An 18,523-nucleotide genomic window follows, 5' to 3' on the forward strand; every position below is an offset into this window, starting at 1 on the left:
TAGTGGACTCTTCTGTCCTGCTTGCACATGCGCACCGTCCGCGCGGTCTCAAAATTTAGGCTGCACGCAGACGGGGTATGCGGCCGAGCGTGAGCCCTCCGCATGACGAAAATTACGTCATGTGGATGGTGCATGAACACGGACAGCCGAAGTATACCTGGGGCTTAAGCAACAAAGCTTGAGAGACAGAGAACGTGGTTTAACGTTAAGGAGATACGGTTAGGGATATTTGTTGGTTCACAAATACTGAAGTGTAAGGATAACAGGGATCGGCAAGCACTTATTTCCAAGGATTTCAGAACAGCGTAACAGATATTGCGTCATCGGGCAGGCATGACCTATTTGATAATCTGCATAGGTCAACGATCATGCGCGGAGGAAAGCTGTTTGCTTAAATTGCTTCAGATAACATTAGTTGTCCGAGATGGTGGGTGTTTTTCAAATTATATTCATACTGTTAAAACTTAAGATAACCTTTCCGCGATCGCGAGTGTTTCGTGACATTCATATTTTTATAACCTAAAATACCTGTCCGCGATCGCAGTATACGCAGATCCAGAGCATCCCAAACATGCTCAATGGGTGACATGTCTGGTGAGTATGCTGGCCATGCAAGAACTGGGATGTTTTCAGCTTCCAGGAATTGTGTACAGATCCTTGCAACATGGGGCCGTGCATTATCATGCTGCAACATGAGGTGATGGTCATGGATGAATGGCACAACAATGGGCCTCAGGATCTCGTCACAGTATCTCTGTGCATTCAAAATGCCATCTATAAAATTCACCTGCGTTCGTTGTCCATAACATACGCCTGCCCATACCATAACCCCACCGCCACCATGGGCCACTCGATCCACAACGTTGACATCAGCAAACCATCTGCCCTGTACAGTGAAAACCGGGATTCATCCGTGAAGAGAACACCTCTCCAAAGTGCCAGACGCCATTAAATATGAGCATTTGCCCACTCAAGTCGGTTACAATGACGAACTGCAGTCAGGTCGAGACCCCAATGAGGACGAAGAGCATGCATATGAGCTTCCCTGAGACAGTTTCTGACAATTTGTGCAGAAATTCTTTGGTTATGCAAACCGATTGTTGCAGCAGCTGTCCGGGTGGCTGGTCTCAGACGATCTTGGAGGTTATGATGCTGGATGTGGAGGTCCTGGGCTGGTGTGGTTACACATAGTCTGCGGTTGTGAGGCCGGTAGGATGTACTGCCAAGTTCTCTGAAACGCCTTTGGAGACGGCTTATGGTAGAGAAATGAACATTCAATTCACAGGCAACAGCTCTGGTGGACATTCCTGCAGTCAGCATGCCAATTGCACGCTCCCTCAAAACTTGTGACATCTGTGGCATTGTGCTGTGTGATAAAACTGCACATTTTAGAGTGGCCTTTTATTGTGGCCAGCCTAAGGCACACCTGTGCAATAATCATGCTGTTTAATCAGCATCTTGATATGCCACACCTGTGAGGTGGATGGATTATCTCGGCAAAGGAGAAGTGCTCACTAACACAGATTTAGACAGATTTGTGAACAATATTTGAGAGAAATAGGCCTTTTGTGTACATAGAAAAAGTCTTAGATCTTTGAGTTCAGCTCATGAAAAATGGGGGCAAAAACAAAAGTGTTGCGTTTATAATTTTGTTCAGTGTATATAAGTGAGTGAGATATATTTATGTGCAGAACCACACACAGCAGCAGCTTTGAGTCGTGCTAGGTCTTCATTATAGTTTATTCAAATGATATTAATGGAGTAATTTTGTGAATATTTTGCTTCCCCTTTAGAATGGCATCAGGAAGCTCTCCATACTCCCGCCCCCCTCCCACTCATGTTCTTTGTGTGGAGAATCGCAGTAATTGTCGTGCTGTCACCTATGAAACTGCTAGTGACAAAATACAGGTCGCCACATGCAAAAAAAACACCATTAGTGCCCTCACTGATGGGAAAAAGGTGTACCAGGTGCCAGTAGACGGCGAAACACGGGCATTTGCAAAGGGGCACTCATACATTATTAAAAACTTCTCCGTCTCTGTAAAGTTCGGCAGAGAGTGCATTTTCTTGGGAGCTACCTCCAAGAAGTTCGTATGTGGCCCTCTTGCAGTAACAGAGGATATAAAAATCCACTCAGAGGAAATCCTCAATCCTCCCTCTGTGTATATGACCGGGAATGAGGACGATCTGTTTACCCGGGGAGGGTATGTGTCCCTTACAGGCAGAATTGAAAAGGTAAGTGATTTATTGAGATTAAAGGGCTAGTTCACCCAATAATGAAAATAATGTCATTAATTACTCACCCTCATGGCGTTCTATACCTGTAAAACCTTTGTTCATCTTCGCACAAATTAAGATATTTTGATGAAATCTGATGGCTCAGTGAGGCCTCTATAGACAGCAATTGAGATTGAAAATCTCAAGGTCCATAAAGCTACTAAAAACATATTTAAAACAGTTCATGTGAGTACAGTGGTTCTATCTTAACATTATAAATTTTCAACAATATAGTGATGGGCCGATTTCAAAACACTGCTTCGGAGCTTTACGAATCGAATCAGTGATTTGGATCTCCTATCAAACGGCTAAACTGCTGAATTCACGTGACTTTTGCGCTCCGAATCACTGATTCGATTCATAAAGCTCTGAAGCAGTGTTTTGAAATCGTCCCATCACTATATTGTTGAAAAGTTGTTATTTTGGGGGGTTTTGGCGCACAAAAAGTATTCTCGTCGCTTTATAATATTAATATTGAACCACTGTACTCACATGAACTGATTTAAATGTTTTTAGTACCTTTATGGATCTTGAGAGAGGAAATGTCATTGCTGTGAATTCAGACCTCACTGAGCCATCGGATTTCATCAACAATATCTTAATTTGTGTTCTTAAGATGAATGTCTTACAGGTGTGGAAAGACACGAGGGTGAGTAATAAATTACATTATTTTCTTTTTTGGGGGTGAACTAACCCTTTAATGGAATTTTAATGCATTTACTTATTTTGTTCATTGAAATTCCATCACTTTGATGAACCTTTTTCTCTTACTCTTTTAAGATTTTCACAACTTTCATGGCCCCTAGAATATTTTGTTTAATGAATAATAGGTCCCCCTTTAATATACACACCCGTTGCTGAAGTTAACACTTTAACTGCCATGATAAGATTTTCCATTTTTTAAGATGCTTCCCAATCAGACGTTCTGTTCTTTATTTTGATATATTATAGCAGCCTGAGAGTTTTGTGAAAATGATCAAAAATGCTGGCACAGTCTGGCAACTAAAAAAAAATGTTATCGATTAAGACGGTACGTCTTAATCGATAACGATAGAAAAAATGTTCGATATAACTCTTGATATAGTTTCACTTAAATGCGTTAAAATGTAAACCGACATGATGTTCGGTTGCATGAACAACTCTCAAGCTCATTCCATCACAAACAGACACGCTATGAGTGACAAGCATACAAGTTGCTGTGGAGTTCAGTTGCGCAATCGCCACGTGAGATCAGAACACACAAACACATGAAAATGAGTGCTGTACCTGCCGGCGACGAGGAGATTGTGAATAAAAAAGGACATATCAGCTCGTCAGTGTGGCAGTTTCATGGTTTTCTTACGTCTTACAGTTGATCTACTTCAAAGTTCGTCTTGAGAGAGCGGTTGTCATGTCGGTATAAACAGCTGCACAGTTTTCAACCACACAGTATATTTATTTCTGTGTTACAAATATTCAAATTTTCACAGAAGTACTGAGATAAAAGTTTATAGTTCAGATATAAGCACTAATGTTTATGTTATCGATCAAAATTGAGCAAATCAGCTTCTGAAAGAAACCTGACGCTGAAAATGACGCATTTATCGATTACATTGTTTCACCACCAGGTGGCGACATGTTAGTGTTAAAAAATGTATTTGAATCTTCATTCAACAGACTTTTTCAAATACACTGATTCATCCAGTAATGAAGCGAGAGTATTTATGAGTGAGTCATTGAATCATACATCCAAACAGATTTTTAAAAAATAATAAATCCAAAAATTTAAAATAGACTGCACCAATTAATATTTTGTCAGAACCTATAGTAATAAATTACGTTATTTTGTTTAGTTGTCATTCAGAATTGTGATCTTAGTTTAACAAAACAAAAAAAGTTTATCAACTTATCCAGAATTTTGCAGCTTTATGTTTCTTTAATGCTTATTTATTTAATCTTCATATAAAATATAAGAAAGATTTGTTTACATTTTATTTTTTATTTAAAATTATTTGTTGTGTGCCTTAATTAAAAATGCATTGGTTAAATTCAAACTTTTTTTTCTACTGTCATTTTTTTGAAAAAAGTTTATTACATTTTTTTCAATAATTATCGATACCGAACAATATGAAACATTATATCGTGATACATTTTTTGGCTGTATTGCCCAGCCCTAGGTTTATCTATCAGCATATGTTTGGTGGGTAGATGCATGAAAACTTAGTGACTCAAACTAAACTTAAAAATAAAAATAGCATTAGTTAAATAACAAACAGGATTCAAATAAACAGTCTTTAATAATACATCCACGAAGGGTAGGCCTGTTGCGAATGTCGATATATCGACTTATCGCATGATATATGGACATGACCTCGATAATTTTTGGTGACGCGATATATTGCCCATTATGTTTACACAAAAATAAATGTCACCGACATTTTGCAGATTGTGCTGCCTCTGTCATCTTGCCTGCTCTCTGAGGCAAAAGAGGGGCTCAAGCAGCTCCTTTATACACAGAGCTGATATCAACAGCCGGGAAAATGCACCATTCGAGTCGTTAGTGTTTTCCTGACAACTACAGACAGTTTGGAAGAATAAATGCAAATGCACTCAGTTTCCGCAAAAACCTGAGGGTGAGTAATTAATGACAGAATTTTAGTTTTTGGGTGAACTAACCCTTTAAGGCTAACGATCAATTGATTGTTAATTTAAACGACAATCGGCAGAGCTGCATTCAAAATTCATTTGGCTCAAAAATCTTTAAATGGGTATGACGCCTCTGTCTGTAGGAGCTACTACATAATGCATTGTGCATAATATTGTATACCTTGACACTTGTGTAGTTTGAAGAGTCAAACTTTCCAGTGCCATTTGGCCTTATGTTTGCCTTAAGGTGGGTGAGCTCCACATGGTCCACCAACCAACGCTTCATCTCTCCATAATGAGACCTGGAGTTTGGATCCACACCTCAGACTAAGATCCAGGATAGGATCCTGGGCCCAAGTCATCCTGGCCACTTGCATCTGAAAAATGACAGCCCAGTGTCACAGATGAGGACAATACCAGAGTGTTTTTCAGTCCTGGTCCAGGAACCCCCAACACTGAATATTTCCAGTGTATTCCTTATATTGTATTCCAAGGTTAATATATTCCAAGGTTATATATCAAGGTTAATTCAAGGTGTTAGGGGACTCGAGGACCATGACTGAGAAACACAAGTACAATAGCTTACAGTTGCCTAGGGTAAGTAAATCAGAATAATGTACAAGATATTCATTTATGCTCTTAAATTCACTCACTTTTTCAATCTTTCCCTCCAGACTAAGATGACCGGTGTTTGAGAAAATGTCTTCACCAGTCATGCATTGGGAAGGGGGTAAAGGGCCTCCTTAGCAGCTCTTTCTGCTGACTCCACTACAGCCAATGGAGCGGTTCTGAATGTTCTTGTTGCACGAGTGACAAACAAGCATGGCCGCCCATATTTTCTGGAGAGGGTGTAGTTCTTGACTATGTATGACCCACCCTCTTCAAATTCTGGGTCGCTACCATTTTTGATTGACATATATACATAAAAGCTCTTTGGCTTTTGCAGGTTGCAACACAATTCTAAGTGGTGTTTGGTGACTATAGGGGGTTGACATCCTAAGAGAAATGCAAAAAAAAGTAAAAATTTAGTTTAAAATAAATTAAAAAAAAATACAAAATGTGCTCAAAATTACTATTATAATCTGTCCTTTCAGAGACTGTCCAACTATGTCATTAAGTAATTTCTGTCACATCTTCATATTTGAAAATCATTCAAAACATAACAAAGGTATAACTCATGGTTAGTTCATAAACGAACCTTCTAAAGTGTTACCACAAATTAGATAAGATGCTTGAACACACATGTAAGATCCAGACAGGTTAAACAGAATATTTTTGTAAGTTGGATTCATAAAGACTTGTTTCTGAAAGAATGATTCAGTGGGTGCATCTTAATATCCCTCCTCGTTTCCTCGCTCCTCCGTCCTCTATCCTATGACCCGGAAACCAATCGAGCTCAGCCATCTTGAAGGACATCTCAATTCTCTAATTGCACCGCAAGGAGGCGAGGATCGAGGAGTGAGGAAGCTTCCTGAGGAGTCATGAGCGAGGATACACAGGTGTATCCTTTGCGGAAGTCTTTCTCGTTGAGCACGCATAAATTCTCCTCCCCGTTCATATCTGTCACAATAATTTAAATGTATGCTTTAATGTATGCATTTTAAATAAACTTTACATCTCACATATTTCAACGGGGCATCTTGCTTTATTAATATTTATTATATTTTTTTAAATAACGAAACTTTAACAACACATGGGTAGATCCCTCGCGTGACGCTTTGAAGTGACGCTAAAGGGAGCGAGGATATCATTACACTTGATTCAATTCCTCCGTCCTCGCATCTTTTCCTTGTTTCCTTCCCTCACATCCTGAAGGGGTGGAGCTAAGACGCAAGGAAAGGAAGCGAGGAAAGGAAACGAGGGTGCACAAATAAGAATTGAGAAGCACCCAGTGATAGACGCATTTTTAACAGTAAATTTGTTGCCACCTAGTGGCGTAACAATACAATCGATGCAGTCGTCACTTTCAGAACAGAAGGTAATTTATTATAACATCAGCGTTTCTATCTGAATAATAAACTTTTGTATACTTCTGTTATAATTGGAATAGGCCTATTTGTCACAGAAATAATGATACTGTGCGTTTGAAAAGATTGTTTGTGAAGCTGTTTATATCTACACATGACAACTCTCTTCAGATCAACAGGAGCGCAAACGCAGATTTGAATGTCGCGATTTTATTTTTGTCAAAGGTTTAACTGACCACAAAGAAATCTTCTGAAATAGTCAAATGCTTTGTCCATGTCTGGATAAGTGTACATGGTCCTCAGAAACTGTTTAATGGGGGAGAATTTAATAATGATGAGGTTAGAGACATGGCAGAAAATTTTAACATAGAAATAAAGACAACAGCAGCATACAGCCCGTGGAGCAATGGACTTACAGAACAACCAAACACTTACAGAGATCATAATGAAGGTGAAGACAAGTAACGGCTGTGACTGGGATACTGCATTGGACTGGGCTCTTATGGCAAAGAACACCATGCAAAATGTCCATGGCTACAGTCCTCATCAGTTGTTGTTTGGACAGAATCCCAACCTGCCCTCTGTATTAACCGACAGGCCCCCAGCTTTAGAGGGCACCACAAAAAGTGAATGGGTAGCAAAACACATCTCTGCTTTACATGCGTCAAGAAAGGCTTTCACAGAAGCAGAACGCTCAGAAAGAATACGGAGAGCACTGCGTAAACAACTACGTCACACAGATGAGAAATATAAAATGGGTGATAAAGTGTACTATAAGAGAGTTGATTGTCCAGAGTGGAAAGGACCAGGAGTTGTTATTGGCCAGGATGGTGCAGTGGTGTTTGTCAGACATGGAGGAACCTGCATTAGGGTACACTACCTCAGACTAAGAAAAGTAAAAACAGACAGCGGAGATCAACATGTCAATAAGGATGATGCTGAAATTGACACAAACAGTTTGCAAAAACAAGAGATGACAGGAGCTGCTGTCAACAACATAGAGGGAATAGAAATTGTAACTGAGATGCAGCAGAGTTCGATGCACACAGGGGCATCCACTATGGGGCAGAATGTAGCTGCACAAACCACATGTGACGACATAAGGACACAAAGTGATACAGAGCAGGGAACTGATGTCCACCTTAAAACAGGGCAAATTCTACAATACAGAGACAGTGGGGCTTTGCACACAGCAAAAGTACTGGGGCGTGCAGGCAAAGCTACTGGTAATTACAAAAACTGGTACAATCTTCTGCCCATCAGGCCCACTAATGTTGCAGGCAGTAAAGATTCAGCTGACATATCAAGTTTAGAGAGAGAGAACCCGCTGTCACTGATGTTAATATCACAAACTGAGAAAAGACTTCACCTGGAGATAAGTAGTATCAAAGAACTTGTCCAGACACAGAGAGTTGAACGAGTACTGTGGTACAACACAAGAGAACAACTTGCGGACTGCCTTACCAAAAAGGGGGCATCAGCTTGTCAGTTACTTAAGGCACTGAGTGAAGGACAGTGGAAACTTAATTAAAACAGTCTGAGTCGAGTTGCACTCGAGAGCTTGTTGAAATGTACTAGGTCATATTTTTGTTCAATATGTTCTGTAAGCATGTTTAATTGAAAGAGATTTTATATATATATATATATATATATATATATATATATTAGTGGTGGGCCGTTATCGGCGTTAACGTGCTGCGTTAACGTGAGACTCTTATCGGGCGATAAAAAAAATATCGCCGTTAATCTATTCTCAAAGTTGGGTTGGGAGCTGGGTCTATACTTTCACCTTGATATTTTAGCGCGGATGTATACCTAGCCGAATTGCACAGTAGAGGGCGAGAACGAGTCTTCGAACCTGTGTGTATGCCTTGTGTATGAAATTACCACAAGTGACCCATCTTACAAACTACCTGCGAGGCCAACTATTATGAGGAGAATACATGACCAGCACGCCGCAGAGAAAGCCGCAAAAGATGAGAAGATGGTAGAGGCGAGGTGTGTAGCACTGACTGGGTACCATTGGACATCTGTCAACAACGATAACTACCTCGGCGTTACTGTACACCTTATCGATGCCAGCTGGGAACTTCACTCCTTCGCTTTAGGTAGGCTACGTTATGTAATTTTAAATTACATAATTTAATTTAATTACTTAGCCTATTAATTACCACGACACCACGAATTACCAGCACATTATGTTTGCTTCTTGATGATTGCTAGTTGTTTACTTCTAGTAGTGAACTTACTCTGATCTACTTTGTCTGTCCATTAGGTGTGATGAAAACAGAGGAGCGTCACTTTGCAGAAGCGTGTGCCAGGCAGTTTCTCGACGTCGCTAATCAGTGGGGGATAGCTGACAAAATCAGCACTATTGGAACAGACAGCACTCCTAATATGGTGGCAGCAGGGAGGATACTGCCATTCGAGCATTTGCCCTGTGTTGCGCATGTTGTACAGAGAGCTATTGTAATGTCACTTCGGGAAGGTGGTTTTGATGGTGCACTGGCCAAGTGCCGTAAAGTGGTCGGACATTTCAAACACAGTCCGGCCAACTAAAAAAAAGCTACTGACTGTAAACAGTTCATCACGACCTCTTATGTAGGCCTACAGTTCAAAATTCATGTTTAACTGAATAAACATTTAGTAAACACAACTACATCTTATTGAACATAATTTATTTTCATCACCAATTATCATAGTAGAACAGCTTTCTCAAGCAGTTTGTGATGCATTTTGGAAACAGGAGATGAGCCCCTGGTCTAATGCGCCACCTGGCTTGAGAAACCCATTCTCAAAGACTTACTTTTAGTCATTATTTGGGTAGCACACATATTCTGAATGCCTTCGGCGGAATTCAAATGAGCCATTTTAATCTAGATTAATTCCAAGATTACAGTGAGATTAATCTAGATTAAAAAAATTAATCTATGCCCACCACTTATATATATATATACACACACACATATATATATATATATATATATATATACAGTGGGTACGGAAAGTATTCAGACCCCCTTAAATTTTTCACTCTTTGTTATATTGCAGCCATTTGCTAAAATCATTTAAGTTCATTTTTTTTCCTCATGAATGTACACACAGCACCCCATATTGACAGAAAAACACAGAATTGTTGACATTTTTGCAGATTTATTAAAAAAGAAAAACTGAAATATCACATGGTCCTAAGTATTCAGACCCTGAGGTAAAGATAATGACAATTTAAGGAGATCGAGGCAGGCAGCCCAGGTGTCTGTAACATTAAATTTTTGTCTTCATGCACTTCCTAACCATTTGGCAGGACAAAGCTCAAGATACAGCGGTGCCTTTGTCTCTATGATAATGTAAAGGTATGGGCGATACTGTCAGACTGAGTGGATTAGCACCTATGCATTTGAATGACACCGTTATGCTGATTAGATCATGGCTGGGAAATGTAGGGAATGGGCTGATTCCTGCACTGCATTTGCATGCTTTGTTTAGATTGTCTCCACCTCTACTCTATGTATCCCTCCCCCTTGAATGTATATGAACTACCAAGTACACTGCCTTAGTTAGACTTGGATGACTACAGCGACGCACAGCGCGTTTCTCAATAAAGAGTAACTTCTGCTTGAAAAGATATCCCAACGTCTCCTGGTCTCTGCTTTGACGAGGAAAAAGTTTCCTACAAATACACAATACAAATTACAAACAGCTGTGAGGGTAATCAGTGACCATGGTGAATGATGAGTGGCGGGAACTGAAAACAGAGAAGCACATGACAGTCAAAACAAACAGGACGAGACGGTGAATGTAACATTAGCTCCCCCCTCCGGCGAAGCGCGTCCTCGCGCTGTGAAGGAACATCTGAGGGAGGGCCTCAGGAGGTGGTTCCTGGTGGGTTCTGGAGGTGGACAGAGTGACGGTGACGGAGTGATGAAGGGAGGACGACGATCCCCTGGCGGCGTAGGTGGTGGAAAACCGATGGCACAGACCCAGAGCCGACAGTCCACGGCAGAGTCGACGATGGGCGGAGTCCAGATGATGTAGGGCAGACTGACGGCATCTGGGGGATGACCGACGGAGACTCAGCAGGTGGATTCCAGGGCACAGACGGAGAGCTGGCGAACTCCTGTGACGTCGCTGCCCTGGGAGACCGCGGCGACGTCTTGGCGATGACTGGTGGAGGTGGAGCTGGAGATCCCGAGGGCGGAGGTGACGCCGGTGCGACGGAGGACAGAGGCGACCCAGAGGGGAAGGAGGAACCCCCTGTAGCCGAAGGGGTGGAGGGATGGAGTGTAACGGACGTCCTGTAAGTCCGTGGCGGAAGAGGAGGGACGACTGACCAAGGGGGAGCCGGCCGGATGAGGGAGACCGGAGGAGCCGTCAGTCGGAGGGTCTCTGGTGGATCCGCAAGTGGGAGGAGCCTGGACGGAGCCGGCAGGTCGACGGGCCGAGATGGAGCGATGATGTTGGTGGCGGGAGGCGAAGCCACAGAAACCTCTGGCCTGGGCGCTGCTGGTGGAAGTGCGACCTGCGGCTCGACATCACAGGGGTTCCCCGGAGACGGCGCAGGGCTGATGACATCCGGCAGCGATGGTACTGGAGGACTGGCTGAGTGCGGCGTTGTTGTCAGCGTGGGTAGAGGATCGGTAAGGAAAACATAGTCCATAGTATAGTCCTTGTAAAATGTGAATGATGAAGATGACGGGTTGGATAGGGTGGGAGTCGACTCCTCGCTGAAGTCAATCAGCCAGTCCTCCCTCTCCATAGTTGTCTCTCCCTCGTCTGCAGATGTGGATAGAAAGGTGTCAGTAAAAGAAAGAAAGAAACACACAAACACAGGGTTAAATAAAATGCTCTTTTTTCATTCTGCTGAAAATGTGCAGGGGCCACTGTTGCTATAGTAACAAACTACACTTTTACGTCTAACTGACTGACAGATAAACCACGCGCTCTTATTTCACTGGTTATTTCAGCTTCGTAAATTCATTTAATTCATTTCATTGTTGAAGAGGGTAATCTTTACCATTCAGCTGAACTGTGAATGCATTTTAGACAGTTACATTGTGTTCCTGCTCCACTGCATGCTTGTATGAGCCGAGTTTTCTATTTACTTCAACTGCTCAGTGCTCTGGTAATATCAGTGGTTTGACCCATTTCAGAAGCTGCTAAAACATCAGAATAAGAGCATAGCTCACTTTCATTCACTAAAATAATAAACCTTAGTGATCCTGATTCAACACGCCAGTGATTGAACATCAAAACATGCTTTGACACTTTATCGCCCCGCCCCCATCTGAACTGGAAGTTTTGCACCCATCTGACCTGTTATTGGCTGAAGCGCAGGGCTCCGCCCCCAGTAGTTTAACAAAAGAGCCTGTCAAATGCCAGCTCTCCGTCAGCACCTTTGTCTTTTTTGTACTTTGTACTTTGACTGTGTGTGTGTGCGCGTCTAATATTTCCAGGTTTAGACCATGTTAAAATGTGAGAAATGAAAGGGGCTGCAGATCAGAGTGAAGGACTGGAGCTGCTGCAGTAGATGTAATTGTACAAGGATTTACAACAACACAAAATGTGTTAAAATGACAAATGAGAAAACAGGGAGTGCTCTTGTGTTGTGCAGAAACAATGTGAACAGACTGGTTGACTGAAGGAAACAACATGTACAAAAGCACATGAAGACATGAACAGCACAGACAGATTTACTGTCCATATTTATAGAATCAAGAGTCTAACTAAAGGAAACACTAATTGCCATAATGAGGACTTCAAATTAATCATTTTCAATAAAACTACAGCTAAACCTCTGTTAATTGTCAATAAGATCTTTTGTAGACGTCTGACAGAAATAAAGTCAAGCTGGTTTGTAATAAGTGAAGCTGGTAATGCTGTTTGTGGAGTTGTTTGATCCTCCTCTGCTTTGTAAATTACACTAAATTATACGTACATGGCAATAAATATAAAATATAAATATATAAGAATAAAGAATAATCCCCTGATTCTCTTTAGCAAATTAATTATTTTATTTCTGCAGTGGATGAACTGGCTGTGCAGTTATGAAATTTGAACCTCCACCAATTATGAATCTAAAATTCATCTTTCTTAATGCACTTTCTGAGGTATTAATTGGTGAGGATGCGAATGTCTGAAATCTCTTAAAAGTTCTAATGCTAAATGTTTATTATTATACATTTTTATTGTCGTTATTATTATTATTATTTTAAAATACAACAATACACAAATTGACTTCAAGTAAACAATGTTTTGTTTAAAAACTAAGCAGAGCAGACAAATAAGTAAAGATGCTTTATTTATTATTTATTTAATTTTAAAGTGAAAGTATTGTTATAAACATTTAATTTAAATTTAATTCAATTCCTTTTTGAAAACCGGTGACTCCATCTGCCTTTGCTGGACTGCCTTTAGGACATAAAAAGGTTTTCAAATAACTTTCTTCAGCACAATAATGATAAAACTAAAATAATTATTTTTGTTCCTGTGAAATCTAGATGTTTCCTGGTTAACAAGCTTGGTTATTTTCTTTCAGTTTCACCCCAGGTAAGAAATCGTGTCATTCTTGACTCAAATTACAGATTAACTCCATTAATAAGAAAGTTCCCTTTCGAAGTGGAACTCAACACTGAGTCTTGGATCGACACAATGGAGAACAGCATCAGTGTGACCGGTGTCTGAAGCACATGTGCACACCAGAGATGGGCACTCGAGTTTAACAGACTTCAGACTTGACCTGAAATGACTTCAGACTTGACTCGACTTGACTCGACACAAAAGACTCATGAATATTTTAAAAACAACTCAAGTCTTTTACCCTTAACTATAATAAATAAAGAATTTGTGTTGTGTTTGAATGGTTTTATAATATCTGTGTCACATATTTTCCCTACGTGTCGTGATAGATCGGACTCTTGTCATATAATTTGATTACATGTCCATGTAAAACTCCAAAATGTCATAAGAGTCCCATGAAACATGACAGGAGCCACTGTGCCAAATGTTCTTTTGTTTGGGTTTATTAACATGTCAGATCGGCTAGATGCACAGAATGCGGGAAAACAAAGACACCGGAACGACATTTTTATGAGACATCACATCCACAAAGGTTAGTCACATTGACTCACACAGCTAGCTTTATACTGTGGTGTAGCTGCATGACTCATTTGGATCGCCAGACTGTTAAAATATAAACAAACAAAAAAATCTAGCCTTTAAACCTAGCACTGCGTTTATCAATCTTTTCGTAGTATATGCAGCTTTTCTCTTTCTTAACGTGTGTCCATAAGAGAGAATGAAAGAAATTTTAATCCATTTATTACTTAAAGCTCATATTTTAAGGTATCACAATCAGCATTCGTACAGTTTTCTATTGACTTAAACATTCATAAGTTTGATATTTTCTGATAAAGACTGTCGTCAATAACAACGAAGCTGTATAACAAACTGTGACTCACTGGCGCCATCTTGTGTCCACTTAGCGACTGTATTGAAAATGACTACTCGTATTGCCAGGATGATTGTTTTGTACATTGTAATGGATTATAAAGTAACGAGCTGTATGTACATTATCGCAGGGTGTCTAGATATAAGTTATGTAAGACTTTTTAAGACCTTTTAATACCACCTTAAAATTTAAGACCAAACTTGTGATGGAAATACACATTATATTACAAACGTATATGTAAGTGTTTAATATAAAAAGAAAACAAAATATCACCACTGTCATAAATGCTACTTATTATTATGAGATACAGTGAACTTTTCATATCAACAGACAATATGCCATACAAAAAAAATCCCTCAAATGCACAGCATTTATTTGGTTGTGAAACCAAAGTTTATTCAGAATAAATACAGTGGGTACGGAAAGTATTCAGACCCCCTTAAATTTTTCACTCTTTGTTATATTGCAGCCATTTGCTAAAATCATTTAAGTTCATTTTTTTTTCCTCATTAATGTACACACAGCTCCCCATATTGACAGAAAAACACAGAATTGTTGACATTTTTGCAGATTTATTAAAAAAGAAAAACTGAAATATCACATGGTCCTAAGTATTCAGACCCTTTGCTCAGTATTTAGTAGAAGTACCCTTTTGATCTAATACAGCCATGAATCTTTTTGGGAAAGATGCAACAAGATTTCCCCCCTGGATTTGGGGATCCTCTGCCATTCCTCCTTGCAGATCCTCTCCAGTTCTGTCAGGTTGGATGGTAAACGTTGGTGGACAGCCATTTTTAGGTCTCTCCAGAGATGCTCAATTGGGTTTAAGTCAGGGCTCTGGCTGGGCCATTCAAGAACAGTCACAGAGTTGTTGTGAAGCCACTCCTTCGTTATTTTAGCTGTGTGTTTAGGGTCATTGTCTTGTTGGAAGGTAAACCTTCGGCCCAGTCTGAGGTCCTGAGCACTCTGGAGAAGGTTTTCGTCCAGGATATCCCTGTACTTGGCCGCATTCATCTTTCCCTCGATTGCAACCAGTCGTCCTGTCCCTGCAGCTGAAAAACACCCCCACAGCATGATGCTGCCACCACCTTGCTTCACTGTTGGGGCTGTATTGGACAGGTGATGAGCAGTGCCTGGTTTTCTCCACACATACCGCTTAGAATTAAGGCCAAAAAGTTCTATCTTGGTCTCATCAGACCAGAGAATCTTATTTCTCACCATCTTGGAGTCCTTCCATGCGGGCTTTCATGTGTCTTGCACTGAGGAGAGGCTTCCATCGGGCCACTCTGCCATAAAGCCCCGACTGGTGGAGGGCTGCAGTGATGGTTGACTTTCTACAACTTTCTCCCATCTCCCGACTGCACCTCTGGAGCTCAGCCACAGTGATCTTTGGGTTTTTCTTTACCTCTCTCACCAAGGCTCTTCTCCCCAGATAGCTCAGTTTGGCTGGACGGCCAGCTCTAGGAAGGGTTCTGGTCGTCCCAAACGTCTTCCATTTAAGGATTATGGAGGCCACTGTGCTCTTAGGAACCTTAAGTGCAGCAGAAATTTTTTTGTAACCTTGGCCAGATCTGTGCCTTGCCACAATTCTGTCTCTGAGCTCTTCAGGCAGTTCCTTTGACCTCATGATTCTCATTTGCTCTGACATGCACTGTGAGCTGTAAGGTCTTATATAGACAGGTGTGTGGCTTTCCTAATCAAGTCCAATCAGTATAATCAAACACAGCTGGACTCAAATGAAGGTGTAGAACCATCTCAAGGATGATCAGAAGAAATGGACAGCACCTGAGTTAAATATATGAGTGTCACAGCAAAGGGTCTGAATACTTAGGACCATGTGATATTTCAGTTTTTCTTTTTTTAATAAATCTGCAAAAATGTCAACAATTCTGTGTTTTTCTGTCAATATGGGGTGCTGTGTGTACATTAATGAGGAAAAAAATGAACTTAAATGATTTTAGCAAATGGCTGCAATATAACAAAGAGTGAAAAATTTAAGGGGGTCTGAATACTTTCCGTACCCACTGTATTTTCATTAGTGTTCTATCAGCTTTTACATAGGGGAGAGCGGGGTAAGTTGTCACACTTTTCACACTGTCTAACATTTACTGAGCACCATACATGAAAGAAGGTAGTCTTGGGCACATATGTTGTATTCATTACATTTTCATATCTTATCTCATTACGGAGTTGTAGACTGTTGAATAGATGGTTGAATGATAGTTGTCACACTAGATTATCTAAAAATAAGAACATAGCTACTTAATTGTGATTATTGATTAGTGATTATAAATCATGCCTAGGGAATTTGGAAAAAACATTATTTTCAATCCAAACAATACACATTTCAATCTTAACACATTCACCAACAAAACTTAAATATCATATTATAAATAAAAATAACTAAACATTTTTAATTTTTACCTCAGTATGTTTCTTGTGTAAGTTTCTTTATGTGTGCTGTTAATGCAGTGTCAGATGTCTAAAGCTCAGTCAGTTTTTGCTTTCAGTTTCTGTAGCAGCCGCGGCTCATCTGTATGGACAGGTGGGGCAGAGCCTCACCAAAATGTTTATTCTAACATAGACCTCTATATACATTGAATTAATAATAAATTATAAATGTGTTCAGCATTCTGCAGCAAATATTTTTCAGATTTTCTAGACTATTTTAAGTTGTAAAGTGAGCAGGATATATTAAAATGTACTGCATGGATTCAGCAGGCATGTATTCATGAAAGGCAGCTGGTCTCTGAGCCCTCCCCAGCTCTACAGCGCCACACAACTTTCCTATGTAAATCTGTGGTGTAAAATGGAACTGCAGCACCCTCTCATAGAGAGCCATTGGGGCAGATTTCTGGCTGCCCCGCTTATTTTCACATTAAACACACCTCACGTAAACCTCGCTACAGACCAAAACGATATCAGTACGCTTCAGATATGTGTCTGCATCAGGTCAGTAACTGTTTGGCATGTCTGTTCTTCCTATGTGGAGTAGCGTATCAAATTACTGAGAGTATAAACGTGCTCATGTGAATAGCATTTATAGTAGTTCTGTTATGTTTGTTCAAAAAATGGACATGACTTCTTTCCTCACTCGAATTCCTACATAACTATTCTAAAATAATATTCTAAAACAATATTCAAAAGCAATAAATACTACAATTCTAGTATACTGAAGTATGTCAATCATCATTAGAGTGCCACCCTCAGGCTGAATAACGCAAGGAAAGTGTGTCTGATGTGTTCAGCGATTAGAAATAAAGCTTACAAAATGGTTATCATAAACTAGCGCTAAGACCCAGAATTTGCCCACCTATATTTATGGCCAGAAGCCGCTATACTCTTCTGTAGCGAATAATTAACTGGAGTTTGAGACTTCTTCACCCGAATAACTCTAACGCAAAGTTTGCACATTGTTTGTGTGATATCAACTGGCTCGCCTTCATGGTTTAAAATGGAAATATTTTCAATATTGCAATGTGGAATTTTTCTTTATCACCAGTTGCTCGCAAAATGATGGACACTGATTCACATATAGTATATAGTTCACATATAGTATATAGTGTCTCGTTCCCCTTCTCAGGGAAGATGATTACATTTGTAACCTGAGAACTTTTTATTAGTTACGAATCATTTATAAATTTAATTTATTCAGGATCTGGATTTTTTTAGAATGCTGCTGCAATGCTGTTGACATCGGCTAAAAAATATGATTGTATCACTCCAATTTTAGTCTCCCTTCATTGTATTCTGGTTTATTCTAGGATTCTTTTTAAGATGTTGTTGTTTTTAAAGCTCTCAATGATCAAGCCCCATCTTCCATTAAAGATCTTAGCCTTCCTCACTCATCTAGCAGATTTTCAAGATCTTCTGGTACAGCACTTTTGCATGCCCCAACATCTTGTCTCAAATAAAAGCTTTTTCAGTCACTGGTGCTCACCTTTGGAATCAGCTGCCTCTTGGCATCCACCTTACACCTTCTTTCATGTTTTTAAATACAGGCTCAAAACATCTCTATTCTCTAACATTTTAGAGTGTTTCTTTTACATAGTTTTATATTATCTTGTGCTTTTTTGTGTCATAATTTAGCTTGTTCAGCACATATATTGGTCAGCTCTGCTGAGTATGAATGTGCTTTATAAATAAATTTGACTTAAAATGATAGCAGTTAGCATGCCACTCACTACACAAATTGAGCCACAGTCAT

At 40.0% G+C, this 18,523-nt stretch overlaps 1 protein-coding gene and 1 long non-coding RNA gene across 2 annotated transcripts in view; both read left to right on the forward strand.

The window, feature by feature from the left end:
* The first annotated feature begins 8,656 nt into the window (after window positions 1-8,656).
* Window positions 8,657-9,525, forward strand: LOC127508942 (uncharacterized). The gene is made up of 2 exons (XR_007929015.1): window positions 8,657-8,977; window positions 9,145-9,525. It is a non-coding gene; the product is annotated as an uncharacterized LOC127508942 (long non-coding RNA).
* Window positions 9,526-10,927: 1,402 nt separating this feature from the next.
* LOC127507988 (ribonuclease inhibitor-like) overlaps window positions 10,928-18,523 on the forward strand; it is a 138,835-nt gene continuing 131,239 nt past the window's right edge. Inside the window, exon 1 of the mRNA XM_051885408.1 lies at window positions 10,928-11,166. Coding sequence (XP_051741368.1) covers window positions 10,928-11,166 — 239 coding nt within the window. The remainder of the gene's footprint in view (window positions 11,167-18,523) is intronic.

Source organism: Ctenopharyngodon idella, chromosome 3, assembly GCF_019924925.1.
Source record: "Ctenopharyngodon idella isolate HZGC_01 chromosome 3, HZGC01, whole genome shotgun sequence".
NCBI classification, from domain to species: Eukaryota; Metazoa; Chordata; class Actinopteri; order Cypriniformes; family Xenocyprididae; genus Ctenopharyngodon; species Ctenopharyngodon idella.